Source organism: Pelmatolapia mariae, linkage group LG13 (assembly GCF_036321145.2).
Source record: "Pelmatolapia mariae isolate MD_Pm_ZW linkage group LG13, Pm_UMD_F_2, whole genome shotgun sequence".
Taxonomy (NCBI): domain Eukaryota; kingdom Metazoa; phylum Chordata; class Actinopteri; order Cichliformes; family Cichlidae; genus Pelmatolapia; species Pelmatolapia mariae.
This window is the reverse complement of record NC_086238.1, coordinates 36930800-36956267: the sequence shown is the minus strand read 5'-3', so window position 1 is coordinate 36956267 and position 25468 is coordinate 36930800. Positions and strand designations below refer to the sequence as shown.

General features: G+C 43.1%; 1 protein-coding gene across 5 annotated transcripts in view; it reads right to left on the bottom strand.

The window, feature by feature from the left end:
* Positions 1-25468, bottom strand: part of hspa12a (heat shock protein 12A) — an 85925-nt gene that overhangs the window by 34421 nt on the left and 26036 nt on the right. For 3 of the 5 annotated variants that reach the window (XM_063492016.1, XM_063492020.1, XM_063492017.1), the window contains exons 2-4: positions 21738-21814; positions 19559-19686; positions 14027-14213 (exon numbers count right to left, since the gene is read on the bottom strand). In XM_063492016.1, coding sequence (XP_063348086.1) covers positions 14027-14213; positions 19559-19686; positions 21738-21814 — 392 coding nt within the window. The remainder of the gene's footprint in view (positions 1-14026; positions 14214-19558; positions 19687-21737; positions 21815-25468) is intronic. The other 2 variants (XM_063492018.1, XM_063492019.1) reach the window with 1 other exon arrangement.

The window sequence follows — 25468 nt, the reverse complement described above, 5'->3', positions numbered from 1 at the left end:
CACTGAGACAATGGCAGCAAAGTTTATGCGGTTTTTTAGTGAACGCAAATTTTCCAGAACTCAGATCATCTCCAGACGGACTCACAGTGTGTGATTGTTGTGGGAAGGGGTATCTGGAGATTAACTGTCCTTTAAAACACTGAACGGACAGCATAAAGCAGGCATTGGCTGCACAGGACAAAGACTTCTGCCTTCGGCCACAAAGACAGTTTGCTGTGATACGCATCTTCCCTGATGTGGCTTTCTGGGAACCGCGTTTGAAGAAAGCACAAGACTTCTTCCAAAAAGTGTGCCTTCCTGAACTGGTGGGAAAATATTTCTCAAAAAAAGGGCTGCTCTAAATAACTAATAGTGTTTTATTTTGTGGGTCACGATTGATGCCAGCTGTGCGTAGCCATAATAGTTTGCATTTCATGTGTATGTACTTACTAAATACATCTGAACAAGTCTTGAATAAAAAACCAAAAACATGTCTTTTCCGTTTTATTGAAAACACTTAAAGTTACATTGGTTACAATGAACTGTACATACAACACAGCATTTTTAAGAATATTTAACAAGAGCAAGTTTCATTTGGCCCTGGTTTGACAACCACACTTGGGCACATATTTACCAAAATGCAGCAAACCTTAACTCTCTTATCCAGCAGCACACCAACAGAAATCTATGGTAGAGAACTCGATATCAGCTCGTCTCACCGCTGCTATCCAGGCCTGACGTCTTCGTTTGGTAATGCCCGATACATGAGATGCCTGACGTTGCTTCCAGGAGAGGAAACAATAAAAAGAGAGCCCATTTTCTAGCTTATTCCCTTCCCGATCGTGCGATCTAACATTACAACCGACAACACACCAAGTACGAACCATGGCTGATATTATCCGTGTGCTTTCGCCCTTTGTTTGGCCTGCTCAAATGGCCCCTTGACCAAAAATCCTGGCCGCGCCCCCTCCCGTGACATCAGGCTCCAAAACCCTATCGCGTGCTGCGTATATAACCTAATGTCAGCTAGATCGATATTAAAATGTATAATATTGTTAAAGTCACTAAAATGGCGCTGAAGCCTGTTGTGACGTGAGCTCTGTCTGCTTGTGAAACTCAGAAATTCAGTAGAGCTGATATGTAGCTATATTAAATACTCACATAAGTATTTTGAATGAATAGAAATGTGACACATCAGAAGGTGTGTCTTTGACTGTTACTGTATAACTTACTTTCAGACTAGTTGAGAAATTATTATGAGGAAGAGAAGCAGCAGGAGCATCTTTAGGGATCTCAATGATGTTATTGAGGTTTGCTTTCATTAATATGGTCCTCTCACAAAGACAGACGACCTTGTTGTAGTTCACCTACTTCCTGTATTAAATAGTGATTTGCAAAACATTGTGGAAAACCACAGAGCAGGCACGTTTACTGCATCTGCAGGTAAATGAACATCAAATCTCTCAGACAGACTAAAATCTGTATTATACTTTTAGTCTTAAGATCAAGTGTGGACGTATGTGCTGTATGAATCGTATATCCATACGATTCATACAGCAGATTCAAGTTGTGCCTTGAAAACAGGAACATTGTCTGCATAGAGGAGAACTTTAATAGCAGGCTTGTACAAAGTGAGGCTTTGTGCTCACATTTGCTGCAAACACTCGTTTTAATTCTGTCACCCTGTTTTGATGCAGAATTCATTTCAAATCAGGCAAGAACGGGACTGTGTTCTTGTGAACTGATCGTATATTGCATACATTTGATTTGGGTTCCAGTCCTTCTTTCTGGAAGACAACAGTCCCAGGTGCGTCAGGTGGCCAAAAAGGTTTTCCAGATACCTCCACATGATCAAGCCTGGATTTAGAAAAGGATAGCAAAAAAAATTCTGCACTTCCTGCACAAATCTGCAATTTGTGTTTGTGTGTTCAGAGGCTGCGGCTCATCCAGCTGGACAGCCTGACCGGGACATTAACTCGGCTCTTCCAGGGCACCCTGCAGGCTCGGCTGCTGGCATCGATGTGGGAGTGCGGCCGCCGCTGGGATGACGTGAACGCCAAACTGGAGTCCATCACAGGTCGACTGCAGGTATGCGAGTCAGACCAACAAAGGACCATGAGTCCAACATGAAACTTACCTTACATAACGTAAGGCTGAAGTTCATTGATCATTTTAATCAACAACTTGTGTTGAAATATTTTTACTGAACATGCAAACATCTGCTGATGAAAATGTGTTGATTTATTGGTCTGTTATGAAGCTATTGCTGTTTCTAATGTGTTTTTATCACTTTCTGATGTTTTATTAATTAAACAATACGTGCATTAATTGTGTTATCTATAGTATAATATTTATATGTAAGATAAGATAAGATAAGATGACCTTTATTAGTCCCACACGTGGGAAATTTGTTTTGTCACAGCAGGAAGTGGACAGTGCAAAAGTTATGAAGGACAATTAGAATAAAATAAAATAAGAATAAATACAGTACACAACTGTACAGAATAGAATAAAAATAGAATACTATATACAGTAGAATAAAATAGAATAAAATATACAATAGGATAAAAATAGAATACAAATGCTATATACAACAGAGTGAAAAATACAACGGTGCCAGAAAGATTATTGCACATTTGTGTTATTGCACATTTGTGGATGTGTGTGTATGATCAGTTAAAGTCTTTGTTGTGGAGTCTGACAGCAGTGGGGAGGAAAGACCTGCGAAATCTCTCCGTCCCACACCGTGGGTGCCGCAGTCTCCCACTGAAGGAGCTGCTCAGTGCTGTCACAGTCTCATGCATGGGGTGGGAGATGTTGTCCAGCAGGGATGACAGCTTAGCCACCATTCTCCTGTCACTCACAACCTCCACTGGGTCCAGAGGGCATCCTAGAACAGAGCTGGCCCTTCGGATCAGCCTGTTCAGTCTCTTCCTGTCCCCAGCAGAGATGCTGCCACCCCAGCAGACCACACCATAAAAGATGGCTGAGGCCACCACAGAGTCATAGAAGGTCTTCAGGAGTGGGCCCTCCACTCCAAACGACCTGAGTCTCCGCAGCAGGTACAGCCTGCTCTGCCCTTTCCTGTAGAGGGCGTCTGAGTTGTGAGTCCAGTCCAGTTTGTTGTTCAGATGAACACCAAGGTACCTGTAGCTGTCCACAGTCTCAATGTCCATACCTTGGATGTTCAGTGGTTGCAGTGGAGGATGTTTGTGCCTGCGGAAGTCTACCACCAGCTCCTTGGTTTTACTGGCATTGATCTGGAGGTAGTTCAGCTGGCACCAGTCCACAAAGTCCTGAGTCAGTCCTCTGTACTCCTTGTCGTCCCCATCAGTGATGAGGCCGACTATAGCAGAGTCATCAGAGAACTTCTGCAGGAAGCACTGGGTGGAGTTGTGGGAGAAGTCTGCAGTGTAGATGGTGAAGAGGAACGGAGCCAGAACCGTTCCCTGTGGGGCCCCCGTACTGCAGACGACCCTGTCCGACACACAGCCCTGAGTCCTCACATACTGTGGTCGGTCGGTGAGGTAGTCCAAAATCCAGGTAGTGAGGTGATGGTCCACTCCAGAGTTCTCCAGCTTGTCCTTCAGAACCGAGGGAAGAATAGTGTTGAAGGCACTGGAGAAATCAAAGAACATGATTCTCACAGTGCTCCCAGCGGTCTCCAGATGAGCGAGGGAGCGATGTAGGAGGTGAATGACGGCATCATCCGCTCCAATGCCAGGCTGGTAGGCAAACTGAAGTGGGTCCAGTGATGAGCTCACAAGGCGCCGAAGCTGAGCCAGGACCAGCCGCTCCAGGGTCTTCATCAGGTGGGATGTCAGAGCCACCGGCCTGTAGCTGTTGAGGTCCTTGGGGCGTGAAGTCTTTGGCACTGGTACAACACAGGAGGTTTTCCAGAGCTGTGGGACTCTTCCCAGCCTCAGGCTCAGGTTGAAGAGGTGCTCCATCACACCACACAGTTGGTCCGCGCAGGACCTGACCACCCTCGAGCTGATGCCATCTGGACCCGCTGCCTTCTTGCCATTAATCCTCCTCAGTTCCCTCCTAACCTGGGTGGTTGAGAGAGACAGTCTGGAGCCTTGTGTTGATTGTGTATTGGATGCTGTTGTTGGGGGTGGGGAGGAGTGAGCAGGGTGAATAGAGGAGGTGTGAAGTGTCTGAGGTGTCAGAGGTGGAACAGCAGCAGTGGGGGTGGTTGAGTCTGCAGCCGATGTTGGAGACTGCCTCATGGCTGAATCAAATCTGTTGAAGAAATGATTCAGTTCATTTGCCCACCTCACATCCCTCCCAGGCAGAGAGTTCTGATGTTTGTGGCCTGAGATGGTTCTGAGGCCTCTCCAGACTTCACCAACGTTATTTTGCTGAAGCTGGTTCTCCATCTTCTGCCTGTAGCTATCCTTCCCATTCCTTATCAGTCCCCTCAACTCTCTCTGCACCCTTTTCAACTCCTCTTTGTCTTTGGATTTGAAGGCCCTCCTCTTCTGCTTGAGGACGGCTTTAATTTCTGGGGTAATCCAAGGTTTGTTGTTGGAGAAACACCGTACAGTCCTGGTAGGTACGGTGTTATCCACACAGAAATTAATATAGTCAGTAATGCATGTAGTAAGGCTGTCGATGTCCTCTCCGTGGTCGTCACAGATCACCTCCCACACAGTCGACTTAAAACAATCCTTAAGAGCCTCCTTGCTCTCCTGCGACCATCTCTGTACTGTGCGGGTGGCTGGTGGCTCCCTGCGCACTAAGGGCTCATACACAGGGACAAGGCGCACCAGGTTGTGATCAGATCTGCCCAGGGGAGGGAGAGATGATGAACTGTATGCCTCTTCAGCATTGGCATACAGTAAGTCCAGTGTTTTATTGTCTCTGGTTGGGCAGGTCACATACTGGGTGAAGGTGGGCAGTGTGGAGTCCAGTGAGGCATGATTGAAGTCCCCTGATATTATGAGGAGGGCTCTCGGAGATTGTGTTTGCAGTCTGCTGACCACTGAGTGGAGAGTGTCACAGGCTGCATCCGCGTTGGCCGAGGGGGGGACATACGCTGTTATCGCGATAACATGCGAGAATTCCCGGGGCAGGTAGTACGAACGCATGCTAACGGCTAACAGCTCAATGTCTCTGCTGCAGAGTTGTTCTTTTACAGTGATGTGCCCAGGGTTACACCATCTGTCATTCACAAACACTGCCAGTCCCCCTCCTTTCCTCTTACCGCTGTCTCTTGTCCTGTCCGCTCGAAGCAGCTGGAATCCCGGTAGTGTCACACTCGTGTCCGGAGTTAGCGGTGTTAGCCACGACTCCGTTAGCATCATGATGCTACATTGCCGGTACTCCCTCTGTGACCAGGTTAGCGACGTGAGCTCATCCAATTTATTGTGCAAAGACCGTACATTTCCAATAATTACAGAAGGAAGAGATGGTCGATAACGTCTCCTTCTCGGGCGACGGCGCTCCTTCCCAGCACGACACCCCCGTCTTTTCCTCCTCAGCTCGCTGGGAATGTCGGGTCTGTCCGCCGGCAGTACTGCTGTGGGACGCAGCGCTAACAGCTGATCCTTACTGTAAACAAAGGATCCCTGCTCTGGGTCCCCACACACGGGTGAAAAAAGTAGAAAAAAACTAAGAAAAACGACCAGAACTAGCACAAAACGGTAGAACATGGTTGCAGAGTCTAATTACTAATACATTAGTTATAGAAAAATTACGAGAAGAAAAGATAAGAAAGAAAGAAACTCGGAATGAGCAGAGCTGCTGTAACAGGCTGCCGCACACGGGGGGCGCCGGTATGTATTTATAGTCTAGTAAAAATATTTAATTATTACTGTTTAAATGACTAATATGTGACATGTATTAGTTGTGATGTTGTGCTGAGGGTTAAAATGCCTTTTTGTCTTTTGGTATAAAATAGACATATATTAATGGTTGATTGCTATGTGCCTGTATTTATTTTACCCTACTCAAGACAATTCAATTTATGATACATTTTATTTTGAAAGATTTATAGTGGTTCTTTAAAGAACCACTCAAAAAAGGTTCTTTACAATGGTTCTTTAAAGAACCATTGAAGGTTCTTCAATGAACCACTTTCGGTTCCAGTTGGCACTTTTATTTTTCTGAGTGTAGAGTATGTGGGTGAGTCACAGTCACACAGGGCAGAACATATTATCCTGGAGCCTTTTTTCTCTTTATTGAAAGATACAGTTAAGAAATGACAGGAAGGCGGAGGGAGAGAGAGAGAGGGCCGCGGGATGAATTTCTGTTTAGTATGTGTGATGCTTCTGCTGTGGCCTTGCAAAGAGGGAACAGGTCCCTCCAGCATGTGTAGTAGTGACTAGAGCAGGGCGATATGACCAAAAATATTTATCACGATATACATTTGAAAATTTGCAATAACGATATAACTGATGATATAATTGACACTAGACAAAATACTTTTTGACTCCACAACTTTATTAGTGCAAAAAAAAAAAAAAGACATCAATGTATTTACACTTAAACAAGCAGCTGTTTTTTATGTGCATTAAAGTTATATAAAAATGTAACAGTGCAAATGCAAATTCCGTGCTGACAGTTTAACCAAAAGGCATTTCCAGTGGAAATTGGCCGACATATCCTCAGCATAACCATGTATAATATCCACAAAACTTAAAAACAGGTTATACACACACAGTACGGTAATATTATGTTGAAGCACAGTACGTATCACTCCGCGAGGCTCCTGCCTACGATAGCCGTAATGCCCATCAAGCAGTGCGGCTTCGTAGCTTAGCAAAGTCGTACTAAAACATTTGACAGATATTCGAGCGCCGTGTAGCACATAAAATCGTTTCGAGGTCAGTAAACACGACCAGAGTTCATACATAAGGCACACGGGATTATAAGGGGCACTGTCGACTTTCAGAAAAATCAAAGGATTGATTTTAAGTGTGCCGTATTTTCCAAAAAACACTGTAATAACGACGGCCCGCTAGCATGCTCTACCAAAAATAGTGCTTTGTTGTGTATCTGACGGACGAAAGCTAAACCAGTTCCACACCACTGAAGTTGCAGCATTTTTACAAACCAATTCTGGTTCATCCGTTTCATTCAACGATCCGCTTTCGCCCTTCTCATTCTCCGTCGCCGCCATGTGCGTATGAAAACAAAGGCACTGCGCATGCGCGTTTTACCCATATTCTATCGCGATATTTCATTTTCTTATCATTGCCCAACATTATACCGGTATTACCGTGAACGGTATGATATGGCCCAGCCCTAGTAGTGACTACAGTGTCTATTAAAACAGTGTTTACTAGCACTGCGAGGAAAGAGTCCCATGAGGTCAACTCACAGCATTTACCAAGGCCTGCTGACGAGGGTTTGATGGAGTTTTAGACGTGGTTTCCAGGTTTCTGGTTTGTATAGCTAAAGCATTGTACATAATCCTTTACATCCACACTCAGCCTAGGCCATTACACAAGTGCATGTAACCATGTATATATCTTTTATATCTCCCAAGGTGGCCAGTTAATAGATTGGCATGGTAGTGGTAGAGTACTTGCTGATGGAGGGAGGATGGAACGTAGTTCTGTTACAGGGCTTTAGGAGGTAGCTGGACCACTCTGTAGATTTTGTCCTTCACAACAGTAAATTTGGTGGTGGGAATGTAATGATTTCTTCCATATCCATGATTTTGTCATACAGGCTTTAACCTCCTAGGACCTGGCGTCCACATATGTAGACATCACATTTTGGGTAGGGATGGGTACCAGTGTCCGGTGCCATTATGGCACCGGTTCTGACATAAACGGTAGTAACCAGACCGAAAAGTAGCACACATTTCGGTGCTTTATTTCGGTGCTTTTTTTTCCTGAGATGTCATACACTTTGGATTCCAGCCAATCATTTTACCTTTCCAAGGATAGTAGGCGGGCCCAGGTACGTACGTTCTTTTAGAGCAGGGCTACAGATTAAAAATGCCCAAGGCGAAGCGGTCAAAAGTCTGGCTGTACTTCACCTCACACCGAGCACATCTACTGCGGGTGTGGTGCCTGTTATCGGACGCGGAGTTAGCAACATCCTCCAAGAACCCGAAGAGGAGAGTCCTGGCCCCTAGCCCTGCCAGTGTAGCAGAAATGATGATGGATGAGGATGGAAGCAGCAGCCGTTCTTCTCTGGGCGAGTAGCTTAATGTTGTTCGTGTGTAATTTACGTTGAGTAGGCTAACTATGTTATTACCTTAATGCATGCAAGGTGAACTAGCAAACACCATCGTAGTTACATGCTGCTGTCTTCTTGTTTGATGGCAGATACTCCCTTCACCCTGGCCAAAATGGCTAAAATGACCAAAGAAAAAGTGGGAAACAGCTAAACATGAGAGGTTTTTGGACAAAATTGGTGTTTTTTCCATTGTTTAAGCACTGCTTCCAGCCAAGAGTGATACCATATATGCCCTATAGCTGCAGAAAAGGCTAACATTGTAATCTTTTTACAAAAAAACAGCTAAACATAAGAGGTTTTTGGACAAAGTGTGTGTTCTCCATTCTTTAAGCACCGGTTCGAGCACCGTTTATGCACCGGCACCGTTTCAAAAGTACCGGTTTGGTACTGGTATCGGATAAAACCTAAACGATACCCATCCCTAATTTTGGGTTGTCTAGACCAAAATACTAAATTTTGCCCTTCAAGGGCCTGATATCCACTTACGAGGACATTATACTGCCACTGTCCTATCGAAATTTAAAAAGAATTTCCCCATATTTGTATCTCATTTTTCTCAGAAACAAAAATCAGGTAAACAAAAAAAAAAAAAAATCATGTAATTCTTTGTTTTTACATCCATCAGGTCCCAATCAGCTGAAATAACAAAGAGAAATTAAAGAATGCATGCCATGAAAGAGTTCGGGTCTTAGGAGGTTAAACATCGGGATACTTCATTGGTTTTGGTTCCTCGACTTCTTTGGTTTGCATGTGGTCACTCTCCACACCCGCGGAAGAGACAATGTGACCCAAGAATTTGAGGGAGGCACGTACGAATTTGCATTTTAAAAATTCTGATCAGGTCAGGTTAGCCTCACGAAGTTTGTTCAGGACTGCTTGGATATCTGATGTGTAAATACACAATGCTGTCATCCGTACAAAATAGCATTTTCCTGGCAGGTCGCCCATGATTAGCTCCGTCAACCGCTGGAAGGTGGCCATTGCATTTTTCAGTCCACATGGCATCAGCTTGAACTGATAAACGACAAAGGAAGGCAGTTTTGTCTTGGCGCTCTTCGTCCATTTCGATTTGCCAGTAGCCACTGTTGAGATCTAGAGTTGTAAATACGACTACTCCAGACAAGGATTCCAGTATTTCCTGAATTCTGGGCAAGTGCTGTGCATCAGTATTGTTGTTGCACATATTTTCTGCTAATCTACACAAAATCTTGATTTAGGGTGCTGTTTTTTAAGAACCAAGACAACTAGAGTAGCATAGAAAGAAGCAGATGGATCAATAAATTCTTTGTCCAGCATCTCATCTACATGTTCTTTTATTATCTGCAATGTGGTTGATACAAGATAAGGGTTCTGTTTAATAGGTACTTTGTAAGTGAGATCAACTTTAAGGCTGAATTTAAGTTTTTACATTTGAATTATTTTTGAGTTGACCTAACAACTGCTTTTGTTCAAACTCATCCACTTGGGCGATATGGGCAACTGACTATAAGAGGTCCTGGGATGGACGAAGGGCCAGCAGAACACTTGAGTGGTACAATCTGAGTTTCATGCCACCACTGTCTCATTCTTGGGTCACATTTTGGCCAGGTGACGTCCCAGAGTCTCGAAAACAGCTCCAGCGTTTTCTAGTGTTTGCCAATTCCCACAGGTAATTCATAAGAAACTACAGCCAAGTCGCCGCTTGTCCAGCATCTCATCTACATGTTCTTTTATTATCCATTGGGCCCACTCTGCAAGGTTCTCGTGCCACCCAGGAGTGAGAAGGACAATAACTTTTCTCAGACGACATTTCTGGTGGCCATCCCTAAACAAAGATGTAAGAGTCTGTTGCCATTTGTCCTGCCTGCGCCTGTAACAAGTCCTCCACCAAGCACCTCAGGCCTACTCCACCCATTAACCACACCACCCTTGGTCACACATAGGCTTAGATTTCTTCACCGTCTCCCTGCCTCTTCAGGGAGGAACGTCATTCTCACCATCGTAGATAGGTTCTCTAAATCAGCACATTTCATTGCACTAGAAAAGTTGCCCACTGCCATAGAAAATGCTCAGCTATTAGTCGATCATGTTTTCAGACTCCTCTCAGGAAATAGTTTCAGATCGAGGTCCCCAATTTACTTCACGAGTTTGGAAAACATTCTGCGCAGCTCTAGGCGCCAGAGTCAATCTGAGCTCTGGGTACCACCCACAAACCAACAGCCAAACAGAAAGGCTAAATCAGGAACTAGAATCAACACTCCACTGCGTGGTGTCACATAACCCCTTGTCCTGGTCCACCCTGTTATCATGGATTGAGTACACACATAATTCACTTACCACTTCTGCTACTGGTCTGATCCTGTAATAAATGCATAAACTAGTTTTTCAGCATCACTCTGAGACAGGATATTTCTAATTTTAGAGATGTTGCGCAAATGGAAGAAAGCAGTCTTACATATTTGTTTAATATGTGCATTGAAGGACATGTCCTGGTCAAAAATGACTCCAAGGTTCCTCACAGTGTTACTGGAGCCCAAGGTTATGCCATCCAGAGTCAGGTACTTCTGATTTGAGGCCTTAGTTTTCACCGGAGCTACAGTATCCAGAGTCGTACGTAGTGAGGAGGTAAAATTATTAACAAGATGATCCACCTCTGTTGGAGTAGCGTTCAGGTAGCTGCCCTGCTCTATGTTGGTACAGGGCATTGAAGATGATCACAGTGGGTGGATTATATTCTTAAACTTAGTTACAGCACTTTCAGAAAGACATCTACTGTGATAAAGTCTACTCTCCACTGCTGTGTAATCAATTATTGTAAATGTAAATGTTATCAGGAAATGATCAGACAGCAGAGGGTTTTCAGGAAACACTGTTAAATGTTCAGTTTCTATGCCATATGTTAAAACAAGATCTAGAGTGTGATTAAAGTGGTGGGTGGGTTCTTTTACATTTTGACAGAAGCCAATTGAGTCTAATAACAGATTAAATGCGATGTTGAGGCTGTCATTTTTAGCATCTACATGGATGTTAAAATCACCCACAATAATTATTTTATCTGAGCTGAGCACTAAATCAGATAAAAAGTCTGAGAAATCACAGAGAAACTCTGTGTAAGGCCCAGGTGGACGATATATGATAACAAGTAAGACTGGTTTCTGAGTTTTACAGCTGGGGTGGACGAGGCTAAGCATCAGGCTTTCAAATGAATTAAAAGTCTGTCTTGGTCTTTCGTTAATTAATAGGCTGGTGTGAAAAATTGCTGCCACACCGCCCCCTCGGCCTGTGCTTCGAGGTTTCTGGTAGTTAGAATGACTCGGGGGTGTTGATTCATTTAAACTAACATACTCATCCTGCTGCAACCAGGTTTCTGTAAGGCAGAGTAAATCGATTTGTTGATCAATTATTAAGTCATGTACTAACAGAGACTTGGAGGAGAGAGACCTAATATTTAATAATCCACATTTCACTGTTTTACTCTTTGGTTCAGATGTGGATTCTGTATTGTTCTTTCTTTGTGATTTTTTATGTTTAAGTTGTTTGTTGCTGGTTTTTAGTTTGTTTTTTGTCTGTTTGGGAGCTGACACAGTCTCTATGGAGATGGGTTTTTGGGGGGGTAGCAGGAGGAGAGAAGCTGCAGAGAGGCGTGTAAGACTGCAACTCTGCTTCCTGGTCCCAACTCTGGATAGTCATATTTTGGGGGGTTTAATAAATTGGTCCATATTTCTAGAAATGAGAGCTGCTCCATCCAAAGTGGGATGGATGCCGTCTCTCCTAACAAGACCAGGTTTCCTCCAGAAGGTTTGCCAATTATCTATGAAGCCCACATCGTTTCTGGGACACCACTCAGACAGCCAGCAATTTAAGGAGAATATGCGGCTAAATATGTCACTCCTGGTCTGATTGGGGAGAAAACTATAGAGTCCGACATCGTTTTGGCAAAGTTACACACCGAGTCAATATTGATTTTAGTGACCTCCGATTGGCGTAACCGGGTGTCATTACTGCCGACGTGAATTATGATTTTACTGAATTTACGTTTACCCTTAGCCAGCAGTTTTAAATTTCCCTCAGTGTCGCCTGCTCTGGCCCCTGGAAGACAATTGACTATGGTTGCCGGTGTCTCTAGCTTCACATGTCTCAGAACAGAATCGCCAATTACCAGAGTTTGACCCCCGGCGGGTGGCGAAATACGGTTAGACACATGAACAGGTTGGTAGTGTACCTGGGGCTTCGGTTTAAGACTATGCTTCCTCCTCACCGTCACCCAGCCAGCCTGTTTCCTCAGCTGCTCGGGGCCAGCCGGGTGAAACAGGCTGGCGGGGCCTACGCTACCTTCAGTTGCACTGGCTAGGGGCCTGGCTAGCTACGGGTGAATGAAGGGTGCGAAGCAGAGTTTCCAATTCAGTAATCCTGGCCTCCAGAGCTGCAAATAGGCTACATTTATTACAAGTATCATTATTGCTAAAGGAGGCCGAGGAGTAACTAAATATCTGACACAATGAGCAGGAAAGTGCAGGAGGGACAGGTGAAGAGGCCATGCTGCTAGCAAGTCGGGTACCAGCTAAGCTAAGCTAGCGAAAGCCTAAAGAAACAGTAAGTGAATACTTTGGCTATAAATTAGTGAGTGAACACACAGAGTGTGCTTCAGAATTTGGATTTCGTCCACTATCACTGCCTTTCACCTGCCCAACGTTTGCTTCGAAGCTCTGGATTTGCAGCTCGGACCATTCCTGCTACAAAACCAATTACTCGGGTTAACGACTCCTCCTCTCAATGGGAAAAAATGCCTATATGGGGTTTGGTTGAAGGGGCAGCAGCCTACACAGAGAAGGCCAGACCTCCCTCTCCCCAGCCTATACAGGGGAACACTGTTGCATTCAGACATATGCTCGCAGGCCTCGTTCTGTTGGGACATCTCGCCCACTAGGTGCTCAGGTGGCATTGTTATGAGATGCCCAAACCACCTCAACTGGTTCCTTTTAATGTGGAGGAGTAGCAGTTTTACTCTAAGTCCTCTTGAATGACTAAGGAAGCCATCGACCCTCTGGAGAAAGCGCATTTCCACCACTTGTATCCACAATCTCATCCTTTCCGTCACTACTCAAAACTAATGACCACAGGTGAGGGTAAGGCTTAGGGGCAACAACTCATCACCGACCAGGAATGGGCACACCAACCTTTTTTTACTGAGGACCCATAGCTTCTGATTTGAAGGGGCTGATTCTCATTCCTACCATTTCACACTCCACTATGAACCAGTGCAAGCTAGAACCACATCATCTATAAAAATCACAGATGAGATTATAGGGCACCAAAGTGAAAGGCTTCAAAAATACTGGTGGTCGCCTGTAGATACACCTATGGTATCAATTTCAAAATGTTACATTGCCTTGCTCTTGAGCTATGCCTTTCACAAACTTGGGTGTCCACACTGAACGCCCCCCTTTTACACCTGAGGAGTAAAAACTGCATTTTGTATTTACTTGGTTCATCTTTGTCTGATATTAAGATTTGTTCGATGAATAGGTTAAAAAAAAAAAAGAAAGCAGTATTAGCTTGCCCAAACAGCAGAACCGTCACATTTTCCATCAGATGAGACAGTCACTGAGTGATAACGATGGAGTGTGCCTGTGCTGAACCCGCCTGGAAGAAGAGTGACCTAACGAGCTGCTATACTCATGATGTGTGTATATACTTTGTGTTGGGCAAAATACTGAACAATGAATTAATCTGAATTCCTCTGTTTTTGTATATTAGTGTGTGATTTTAAGTAGTATGTATAGAATAATGCTAATGACTAGCTATCCTTACTGTGAAGCAGTATGAGTGGTCAGAAAGACTAGAAAGTAAAATTTAATGTCAATGTTCTTACTGCAGTGGTGTGGAGCTTCATTTTGAATTTTTCAAGGTAAAGCCAGTGTTTGGATTCGCTGGGGTCCAGGTCGTGATAGAAGTCACGAGCCGCATAACCAAAACTGTGGAACTTCCTGTCTGGAGTGAGAAGGATGGTGGTCGGTGTCTTCTGATTGGATACACCTGGGTCCCCACCCTCCCAACGCCTGGAAAAAAAGACAGTTATCAATATATGTGCAATAAATCTATCTGCTTTTAAGTGAATACAGTAGCTAAACTTGTTAACGATTGTCACAAATGTTGGGTACGGATTGATTATTCAGGGAGAATTAAGCATCATTCCACAACTCACAGCAAACTTGTAAATAAACCTTTAAATCATTCTTTAAGTTCTCTGAGAAAGGCCTTATGAACCCACTGGCTCATTGAATTGCCCCAGCACTTATGGACAGAGGGCTTCTGTTATTAGGGCCCTATTGTTCCTGCGCCTCTAAACCTTAAAGTGTGAAGGCCCTATTGTAATCACTCTGTTTTATTTTCCGTCTTTAATTGCCTTTTTGAAGGATTTAACATCTGACAAACTCATTAAAATTTGCACATGCCTCACACCTGTTCAAAGTTTTTTTTATTATAAATTACGATTTTGCCATAGCCAGCCATTGTACTTTTGGGATTTTATCGGATCGGCTTCATATTTGGTCAGTCTAAACCACAGGCCCTGAACACATTTCAACTGATTTATTTGACAGAGGGCACAGCGCCACCTAGTGGGAACATGAAATGCCATGTTTTACACTTTGGGGTACAGTTTTGAGGTGGTTGACCCCAGCAACTTGAAATTTGTCCAGGAAAGCCTTAAGGAGTTGGTCTTTGGTCTCGTGTTTTCGTCAGAGGGCGTGACTTTTGATGCAGTTCGCCTCCGAGGTTGAGCCCATCCACCTCAAAATCACTCAGAATCACACAAATCAATCAGAATGCGAACACTTATCATTTCCACAATTGCTTTCTTTAGTATTTTTAGACCTCTTTCCCTGTTTTAGTAAAGCCTTTACCAGTGACTCTAGTCTCTCCCCTGGACCTGTGATTAATTCTCCTGAGAAAAAGATTAAATAAACCTTGCATTCCTGTGAACCTTCCCATCTGTTCAGTCTGCTTTTGGGTCCGCCTTTTCCCCTTTGGCCTTCGGACATATCCAAGCTAAATGCTTACAGGTGTTTTCATTTTCCTTTATATATTCTGTCTGCAGCGACTGGTTCTACCGGAGGACCAGCAGAATTTGGGCACAAGTACAGATCACACTTTTTAAAATGGCAAATTTTCTGCTGTTTGTAAATGCCAACAGGTGGCAATGAGTCTAGACAAAGTGCTGTTCAGCTGTTATGGCTCTCGTAATACATGCATACAGTTTTAAACAATACAATAATTATTGTGTCTCTAAGTCAAGGACTTTAGAGGTTTTATGGTTATTCCAACACATGTCCTCAAAGTTGAAAAGTGCTCCGGTTTTTTATTTATTTTTAGTTTTCACAAAATGTATTTTATTGGTGTTTTCGTACAATTTTTAAGTGCCAGAAAAAATATAAATCTTTTGTATCTCTTTGTGTAATAAGCAAAGTTGTGGTTACGACTCTGTAGAAATAGATTCACAGTAGCCTATTTAAATCTTTTTTAGCCAGAACACCAACAAAAAGTCTGCCCATACTCATTCGAGCCTCCCCTCACATGATGATAATGTCACGTGTGATATAGGATTTCTTCAAAGGTCTGTACTGTTTTGTTTAACCTCTGCGTATTCAGTAACACATACTGAATTATGTGGTAAACAAGCTAAAATGTGTTTTGTATCTGATTACTAAAAGTAATCAGTATCTCCAGTTTACCTCATTAAAGGCTGCGTCTTCTCTGTTTAATTCAGTTTTCTTGTGTTAAGGTGGTGTTTGTATATAACAAATAGCCCTATTCAAATACTAATAGCTTAGTACTTAGTGATATTAATTACTTATATTAAAGCAAGAATAACTTAATCAAATAAAAACAGAAATTGAACAGAAATCACAGTTTACAGCTACTCAAGGACAAGATCAGTAAGTCCATAAAAGTTAAAGAGCTGTGAAAAAAAATCCATTCATAAAAGATGCAGAAGATATTTAACATTTCAAAATGAATTTAATATATCAAAATGTTTAAGCCTTGGTGGATGTTTTATCTGAACTTTTAACTGTTTATCAAGTTTTGTGATTTATTCTCTTTCACGTATAGCTCTCTTATTTCTTTCTTTTTTGGTAAGTATGTATGTAATTTTGAGGGACATTCAACATCTTCTTAATACCTTTGTATTAAACTGAAGACATTTCAGGGTGTTGTTATTGAGTTACGACCCCACCATCATCACAAAAAAACTCCTTGTACTGTTACTTTTAATATTTCATTAACACACAATGAAATGCAAGAATTTATTATGTCTTAGTTTTACATGGCTTTGTTTCAAAGCTGACAATCCAGTATCCAGAAATATTTATAACTTTCTAATATGAAGTTGTGCTTCTAAAAATTCTGGTGTCTGCCAGTGCCAAGCCTTAAGCGTCCTAAAAGATGCACGTATAGAATTATTTGAAAATCCTAGGTGACTTCCTGCTTAACCTTTCACAGTCACAAGATTTTCAGAGAACATAACCTCTGACCTTGACCTTGAGTACAAGACTCACCCGAGACCTGGTAGGGTCTCCCCAAGACAAATTGGTCTTGGGTAAGAACTTTTCATAGGAAGCTGAAAGTCACTCATCCAAGCGACTTCCAGTGTTCCTCTCTCTCTCCAGGATGTGTACATCCTTATCACTAAAAGACTGGCCACTGAAGAAGTCACTTTGATGAGTGACGAAACGTTTCTCCCAGATGCACTGAGCATGCATCAAGACACCTGGTGGTGCGTTGGATCAGGTAGTGGGGGGGAGTCCTGGACAGACCGAGCATAGCATACCTAAACGTATAGTGATGTTATCATAAGGAGATCTGGAGCGGTGTCTCTGGACTGACAGACTGGGGTGATAGTTCCTATCTTTAAATAAGGGCCTGGAGTATGTGCTCCAACTACAGGGGACCACGCTCTAAGCCTCTCTGACAAAAGTCTATGCCAAGATGCTGGAAAGAAGAGTTTGTTTGACCTTGGATACAAGAGGAACAATGCAGTTTTCATTCTGGTTGTGGAACATTGGACCAGTTCTAAATGATATTTGAGGGGGATTCCCCAACTAGTCTACATGTGTTTTGTTAATATGGAGAAGGCATTCGACAACATCCCTCAGAATATCCTGGGGGGGTGCTTTGGGAGTATGGGATGGCCAGCATGTTTCTACGATCCCTGTACAATGTTCCCAGCCTTCCCAAAAAGTTAGCTGTCAATGACAGAGCACAAGCATTGTAGCTTTGTATAGTGACGGAAAGACAGAGATCATGGATACGAGCAGCAGAAACAAACTTTCTCTGAAGGGTGGCTGGATTCTCCCTTAGAGATAGAGTGAGGGGTGCAGCCGATTGAGAGGAGTTCAGAGTAGAGCCGCTGCTCCTCCACATGAAAAGGAGCCAGTTCAGGTGGTTTGGGCACCAACATGAAAATCCTAGGTGACTTCCTGTTTAAGTTATCACCTCGAGGTCAGACATAAATATATACATATACATCTATATATTAGGAATGTGCGTTACTAGTCGACTAGCCAACTAATCGGCACAATTGTTGTCACGGTCCTGGGTCGGTGACCCAGTGTTTTTGGGTTTTGTACTTTTACTTTTGATTTTATTATGAATTATGACTGTTTGTGTTTTGGCTTCTGTCCTAGTATTTCTAGCTCCCTAGTTTTGTAGTACTTCCTGAGTTCTTGTTTTTAGGTTTTGTTATTTGGTTTCCCAGTGTTAATTCTGTGCTCCACTTCTCTGTGTTGCCTTCTTTCTGTCCATGGTGTCACACTGCTTGTGAATCTGTCTGTTAAGTTCAGTGTTTGTGAGTTTCCTGTTTTATTCTGAAGGTCTCTGTCTCATGTGTGTTTACGTTTCCCCTGTCTCGTCAGCTCTGATTTCTCCCAGGTGTGCTCCCCTAATGTCTCCCATCCCCTGATTACTGCTGTGTGTATTTAAGCCCTGTGTGTTCTCCTGCCTGTTGCTGGTTCATCTGCGTTATTTCCCTCCGTCAACCTGTGTATCTCCCTGCGTGTTCCTATGTTTTTCTCCCCGGGTCTCCTTTTAACGTTTCAGGTTTGTTTTGTTCATTTTTTCCAGTTTAGGTTTTGCTTAGTTTCCTCCACAGCTTTGCCGTTTCTGTTTGTATCTCCACCTTCAATAAAACTCCCCTGCATCTCAGCTGCCAGCATCTTGGGTCCTCATTAAACTCCACACGGCTCGTCCCGCGAGCTGTAACAGTACGAACCGGCCAACATGGACCCATCGGCATTCAACCAGTCAGAAGACCTTCGCCAGGACATTATTTATTCCGTGGACTCCTTCAACTGTGGCTCGATCATGAGGGGAAGGAGTTTCATCGCGCTGTGGAAACAAGGCTACAGCGATTAATTTCCAGTCTCCCCTGGCTACTGGATGCGCTTCACCCACTCGCACGGAACTTCATCATCAACACGTTACACCTTCACCCAACCACAACTGCTTTGCTGCCCGGCCCGCCGGAGGACGTTCTGTCTGGCCCGTCGGTCCAGCCTTCAAAAGGGAAGTGGTGATCACGCCACCGACGCCCCTCGCCTCAGCCAGACCCCGAGACTTCTGAATTGCCGGCTGTGGTGAGCGAAAGAGACGTTAATCATGGGTTTTCTGACTTTGGGACTATTTATTCCGGGGCCGTGATTTTCAGTTAGCTGCCCAGCAGCCTTCAGCTCAGTCTCCAGTGTCTACGTTACCTGTAGGTCAATCTCCAGTTCTGTCGCCCTCTCAGCCATCCATTATCTCTATGCAGGGAGAAAATCTAATTCCCACCCAGGGTGTTTCTCACAACGTAGCTGCTTTAGGTACAGTTATTCACTCCAGGGCCTCCCCAGAGGCTAGTCTCTCAGTCCCCAGTTGATTCTGGACCCCTGAAGATTAAGCAGCCCCCGGGGAACTGCACCGTGTCAGCACTGCCTGGGCTGAGCCAGTGCCCTGTGCAGCTCCAGTTACCTCTGTGTCTGCCAGAGGTCTCCACCAGTCTCACAGATTAAACTCCAACAGGCAAACAAAAGCAATGTTTTTACCTTTATGCTAGATGTTCATCATGAAATGAATCTCTTAAATTATTTGCGCAATCGATTAAACATTAAAAAGTAACTTCAAATTTATATTCTTCCTCCTTTTGTCCGTGTTTTGCTGACACTTTTCTGTGTCATATGTCCAATTAGCTAAATTTAGTCAAAACTCAGCTTGTGTTTTCATTTGCCTGCCAGAACATCTTCCTTCAACCTTGGTGATAAAAGACTGTTTTTAATTTTTGTTCACAATCAGCCGAACTGATCAAGTTCAGTGCACCACCAGCCCACCATCACATTCCCCCTCAGTTTCCATTGCAGTGTCAGCCTACCTCATGGTGTGAATGCACTCTGGTTCCTTAGCAAAGGCATAAGCATAACCGCTGGATGTGGTGCCAAAGTCAATGGCAACTACGACCACAAAGGACGGCCCTGACGGTACCTGGTCTGTATCATTCTGCTGTGCACAAAGAGGAACAGACAGTTTGATGGTGTTAAGACATATGATGGCATAGGATGAGTTCAAAACAACCACATTTACCAAAATGGTAAAGTGATATCACAGGTTAGTAAATATCTGCAGGATGTTCAGTGTTCACTTTGAATGGCACAATGATGATGGAGACTGCAGGTTTATTTCTGCATTTACTCAGTCTCCTGCTGTTATGTAACATACAGTGGCTTGCAAAAGTATTCGGCCCCCTTGAACTTTTCCACATTTTGTCACATTACAGCCACAAACATGAATCAATTTTATTGGAATTCCATGTGAAAGACCAATACAAAGTGGTGTACACGTGAGAAGTGGAACGAAAATCATACATGATTCCAAACATTTGTTACAAATAAATAACTGAAAAGTGGGGCGTGCGTAATTATTCAGCCCCCTTTGGTCTGGGTGCAGTCAGTTGCCCATAGACATTGCCTGATGAGTGCTAATGACTAAATAGAGTGCACCTGTGTGTAATCTAATGTCAGTACAAATACAGCTGCTCTGTGACGGCCTCAGAGGTTGTCTAAGAGAATATTGGGAGCAACAACACCATGAAGTCCAAAGAACACACCAGACAGGTCAGGGATAAAGTTATTGAGACATTTAAAGCAGGCTTAGGCTACAAAAAGATTTCCCAAGCCTTGAACATCCCACGGAGCACTGTTCAAGCGATCATTCAGAAATGGAAGGAGTATGGCACAACTGTAAACCTACCAAGACAAGGCCGTCCACCTAAACTCACAGGCCGAACAAGGAGAGCGCTGATCAGAAATGCAGCCAAGAGGCCCATGGTGACTCTGGACGAGCTGCAGAGATCTACAGCTCAGGTGGGGGAAGCTGTCCATAGGACAACTATTAGTCATGCACTGCACAAAGTTGGCCTTTATGGAAGAGTGGCAAGAAGAAAGCCATTGTTAACAGAAAACCATAAGAAGTCCCGTTTGCAGTTTGCCACAAGCCATGTGGGGGACACAGCAAACATGTGGAAGAAGGTGCTCTGGTCAGATGAGACCAAAATGCAAAACGCTATGTGTGGCGGAAAACTAACATCGCACATCACTCTGAACACACCATCCCCACTGTCAAATATGGTGGTGGCAGCATCATGCTCTGGGGGTGCTTCTCTTCAGCAGGGACAGGGAAGCTGGTCAGAGTTGATGGGAAGATGGATGGAGCCAAATACAGGGCAATCTTGGAAGAAAACCTCTTGGAGTCTGCAAAAGATTTCAGACTGGGGCGGAGGTTCACCTTCCAGCAGGACAACGACCCTAAACATAAAGCCAGGGCAACAATGGAATGGTTTAAAACAAAACATATCCATGTGTTAGAATGGCCCAGTCAAAGTCCAGATCTAAATCCAATCCAGAATCTGTGGCAAGATCTGAAAACTGCTGTTCACAAACGCTGTTCATCTAATCTGACTGAGCTGGAGCTGTTTTGCAAAGAAGAATGGGCAAGGATTTCAGTCTGTAGATGTGCAAAGCTGGTAGAGACATACCCTAAAAGACTGGCAGCTGGAATTGCAGCAAAAGGTGGTTCTACAAAGTATTGACTCAGGGGGCTGAATAATTACGCACACCCCACTTTGCAGTTATTTATTTGTAAAAAATGTTTGGAATCATGTATGATTTTCGTTCCACTTCTCACGTGTACACCACTTTGTATTGGTCTTTCACGTGGAATTCCAATGAAATTGATTCATGTTTGTGGCTGTAATGTGACAAAATGTGGAAAATTTCTTTACTTTTGCAAGCCACTGTATATGAGTGAAGACATAAATGAAGAGCAGACTGTCTTTACCTAACAGTTTGTAAGTACTTTGCTGTTACTGCTGTAGAATACATTAAATAGACCATGACTCTCCAATGCCAGGTGTTGTGGCACTCAAACATGATACAAAGGTAATCAGATTACCAGAATGACAAGAACAATGTGAGAAACAGGAGAAGAAACGTGTCAGATCACACTCGTCCTGTAGGGACAATAATTACAAACATGAACACATGACAGAGAGTCACCTGAGTGTGTGAAGGAGAGAGAGGTGTAATTCCAGGGTCGCCCATGCTCTTTGCTGGAGAAGGATCAGCCATTGCATCTGTACATGAAGACAGTAAAATGTTTATTATGCAGTCCTACAGTGCAGTTCATTTTCTATTGATTATTTATATAAAGTTACACACTGTCGTGTCATTTTTAAAGCATGTCTTTAACATTAGTTGAACATCAGTAGGAATTTTATTCCTTTTATACTTTTTCATTTATGCACCTTCTTTTTATGCCGTGCATTTGTGCAGCTGTAAGCTTTTGCTACTGTGTAGAGAACAAGGACTACAGATTTGCAGGTCATCATTTATACATCTATATGCAGCGTTGGGGAGTAACAGAATACATGTACCGGTGTTACGTATGTAAAATACAAAATATGAGTAACCGTATTCTGTTAGTTTAAAAGTTACTGTTTAAAAAGGTGGCATTCAGTGCCTGTATCTCAATTTTGCGGCCCATGTCACCTCTACTTGCAGCCCGCACAATGACGTGAAGAAATATTTTTTGAAAGTATTATTCAAAAAATGATTTAATATGAAGGTAACAGGCAGAGTGTTCCAGGCATGCTTCCAGGTATGAAGCATGTAAATATAATAATAACCACTGCAGCCAAGAAGAGTGCCTGACGAGCCCATTTGTAAGTAAGCTATTAAGACTCGACTGTACACTGTGTTCGTGTTTTCCTCCAAAACAATAAGTTCCGTTGGAGCAGCCTTTCAACGCCTCTCTCTGTCTAAAACTTGACCCACACAACAAAGTAAAGCTAGTGTTAAGGGTTCAGAAATTGAGGAGGTAGACCAAAATAATGACCACTGATCCGGCCGGGTGCAATTAGACGACATTTTCCAAATAAAACTCAAAATGTGTCACCTGGACTTAAGAAATTAAAAGGGAAAAAAAAGTTAGGCTTATCATCTCTCCAAACTCTTCCCCGCTGTCGACGGTACTATCCCTACTCTTCAGGGTAGGTCAAGGGTCAGCGTCCTGCCCAGGCGCAAGCGTTACCAAGGAGAAAAATGCGCTTCTTAACAGACGCCGCTGTCGTCCTAGACAAATTTATAATAATTTAAAACAACAATCTACCCCCAGAACAGGATTAAGATTGAGGCAGATCTATCCTTGTGGACATAGGGGACTCGAACCCACAAAATGACCATCACAAGATAGACCAAATGACCAATGGGACTCGAACCCACCAAAAATGACCAAATTCCCTACTTTCTACGTGAGACTCGAACTCACTTTAATTCTTTTCCTTTTCCTTTATTCTCTTTAACTCAGTACTGTCACTTTATCACTTTCATTTCATTATCATTACTTCAACTTCAGTTTCCATGAGATTTTCACCAAAATCAAAACAGACATTCACCAGTAATTTCAGTGATTAGGCTTTAATTTGACATGCCCAATGTGACACTTTTTGGAAATATATTTCAACAGGCAGTGTCTTACCTTTAAATGCCCCGGGGAATGCCTCCTCACTTTCACTACTGATTAGCGTCTGCCCGTCTAATCACCACGGACCCCGGATCTCTCCGTCTACACCTCCAAAATTCCGCCTTTCACCGGACGAGCCCCCAAATGTTAAGGGTTCAGAAATTGAGGAGGTAGACCAAAATAATGACCACTGATCCGGCCGGGTGCAATTAGACGACATTTTAATGAATACACGCAGCGTGGAGCCAACACTGTACAGATTCAGTGTTGAACTCTCTTACAATAGTCAGAACCCAATATTTATAGGGGTGAAATAGTACAGCCCCTCTCCTGTTGTCAGGCAGATTCAGTAAAACATACGTCAGTCCAAAACCACAAACGTTCAGTTAACTTTTGACACAGTTTAAAAGAACATTGTCTCGTCTCCATCCAGGTGCTTCCCCTCAGCTCGCCTTCGCTGTCGCTTGTCTCTGGAACATCCTGCACCTGCTTCTTCATCAAACAGTCACATATGCACGCACAATTTTGCAGTTGCAAGCAAAACATAAGATTAACTTTTACCTATATAACTGAGTCTATCTACGATGTGTGTGTGTGTATGTGTCAGCCTCTGCTTGCACTTTGTTTCACCTCTCAGCTCCCCAGCTAGACCTTGTAACCGTTCCACTAGACAGAAGGCCAGCACGTACACAGCTGAAACTATATGTGTAATTTCTAGACTAAATGTCACACTCAAATGATGTTACTCAAAATATAAACGAGACTGCTTAACTCTTAAAACTTAAAACTTTAAAACTTAATCAAAGCTTAATCAAAGATATAAATGCATAATAAAATAACCTGCTCAAAATACTTGCACTCAGACTCTGCTTTCGGTTTCACTTTTGTAAAGCATACTCTGCACAAGCCTGTATTTCCTGTCAAGACCTTGTAGGCCTAAAGTTAGACCTTCTCTTCTATAAAATAATGTGGCCAGGAAGTACGTATTCAGATTATAAATTTAAATCTCAATACTAGTTTTCGGCTACGAGCCCGACACGAACCCGACGTATTAGCCAGAGGTCCCTTTACTACGGTTCGGAGCCGCGGACCTGTTTTATATACGCGCGGAATAGTTTTCTATACGAGATCGCTGCAAAAAGTGCAGCCTTACCTAATGTCCACCTACTGTTACTCATTTATATTAAGATTTAAACATCTAGTTGGTATTGGTATGGAGAGTAACCTTCAGTAATACTAATAAATCACACAGCAATAGCACATTCATGTAGTTGTAAAAAGCATGATAATATATTAAGTAATCCAAAGTATTCAGAATACGTTACAAAATACATTTTGGGGCATGTAACCTGTAATCTGTAGTGGAATACTACGGTGGCCCCTAGAGACAAAGCACGTGCAAACTACAAAACACATGCAAACTCCAAATCACTTGCAAACTACAAAACACTTGCAAAATCCAAAACACATGCAAACTCCAAAACACATGCAAAATACAAAACACGTACAAACTCCAAAACACATGCAAACTCCAAAATACATGCAAAATACAAAACACATGCAAACTCCAAAACACTTGCAAACTCCAAAACACATGCAAAATGCAAAACACATGCAAACTCCAAAACACATGCAAACTCCAAAACACTTGCAAAATCCAAAACACATGCAAACTCCAAAACACAACGGAAGTGCTCCATGACGCTAGGGGCAGTGTTGAGCTTTTGTTACCTAGTAACTACACAAGCCAGGAAGTACCAATGACCGGATTTGGGCTGTCTGCAGCCTTAAAGGCCGCATTTTAAGGCCGATTATGTCACAGCGACACGACGAAGGCTGTCCCAATTCAAAGGCTGCTCGAAATGCTGCCCTCAAATGCGTCCTTAATTTCCCTGAATTTTAAGGATGGGTCGGTGTAGCCTTCATGGCCCAACATATCCCAGATTTCATAGCGCAGCGGTGGTGTGGATAATTTTGCCGAAAAAAACGGCGGAAGCGGAGCCGCCGAAGAGTAAACTTTCAAAAGTAAGTACTGAATATTATGTCACTTATTTATGTGCAAATGTTTTTATAATGAAGAACATTAAAACATTACTGTTGGCCACATGTCGGGAAAGTTATGTGACATTAGCGATGTTTGTACTAACTTGGTTTTAAAGCCTTTACTTCAAAATATACGCCGTTCAATAGTCGACCTTAATCTTACAGAGAATGTGATGATTTTATGGATAATTAAAGTCAGTCATATATCCACAATCACAACAAG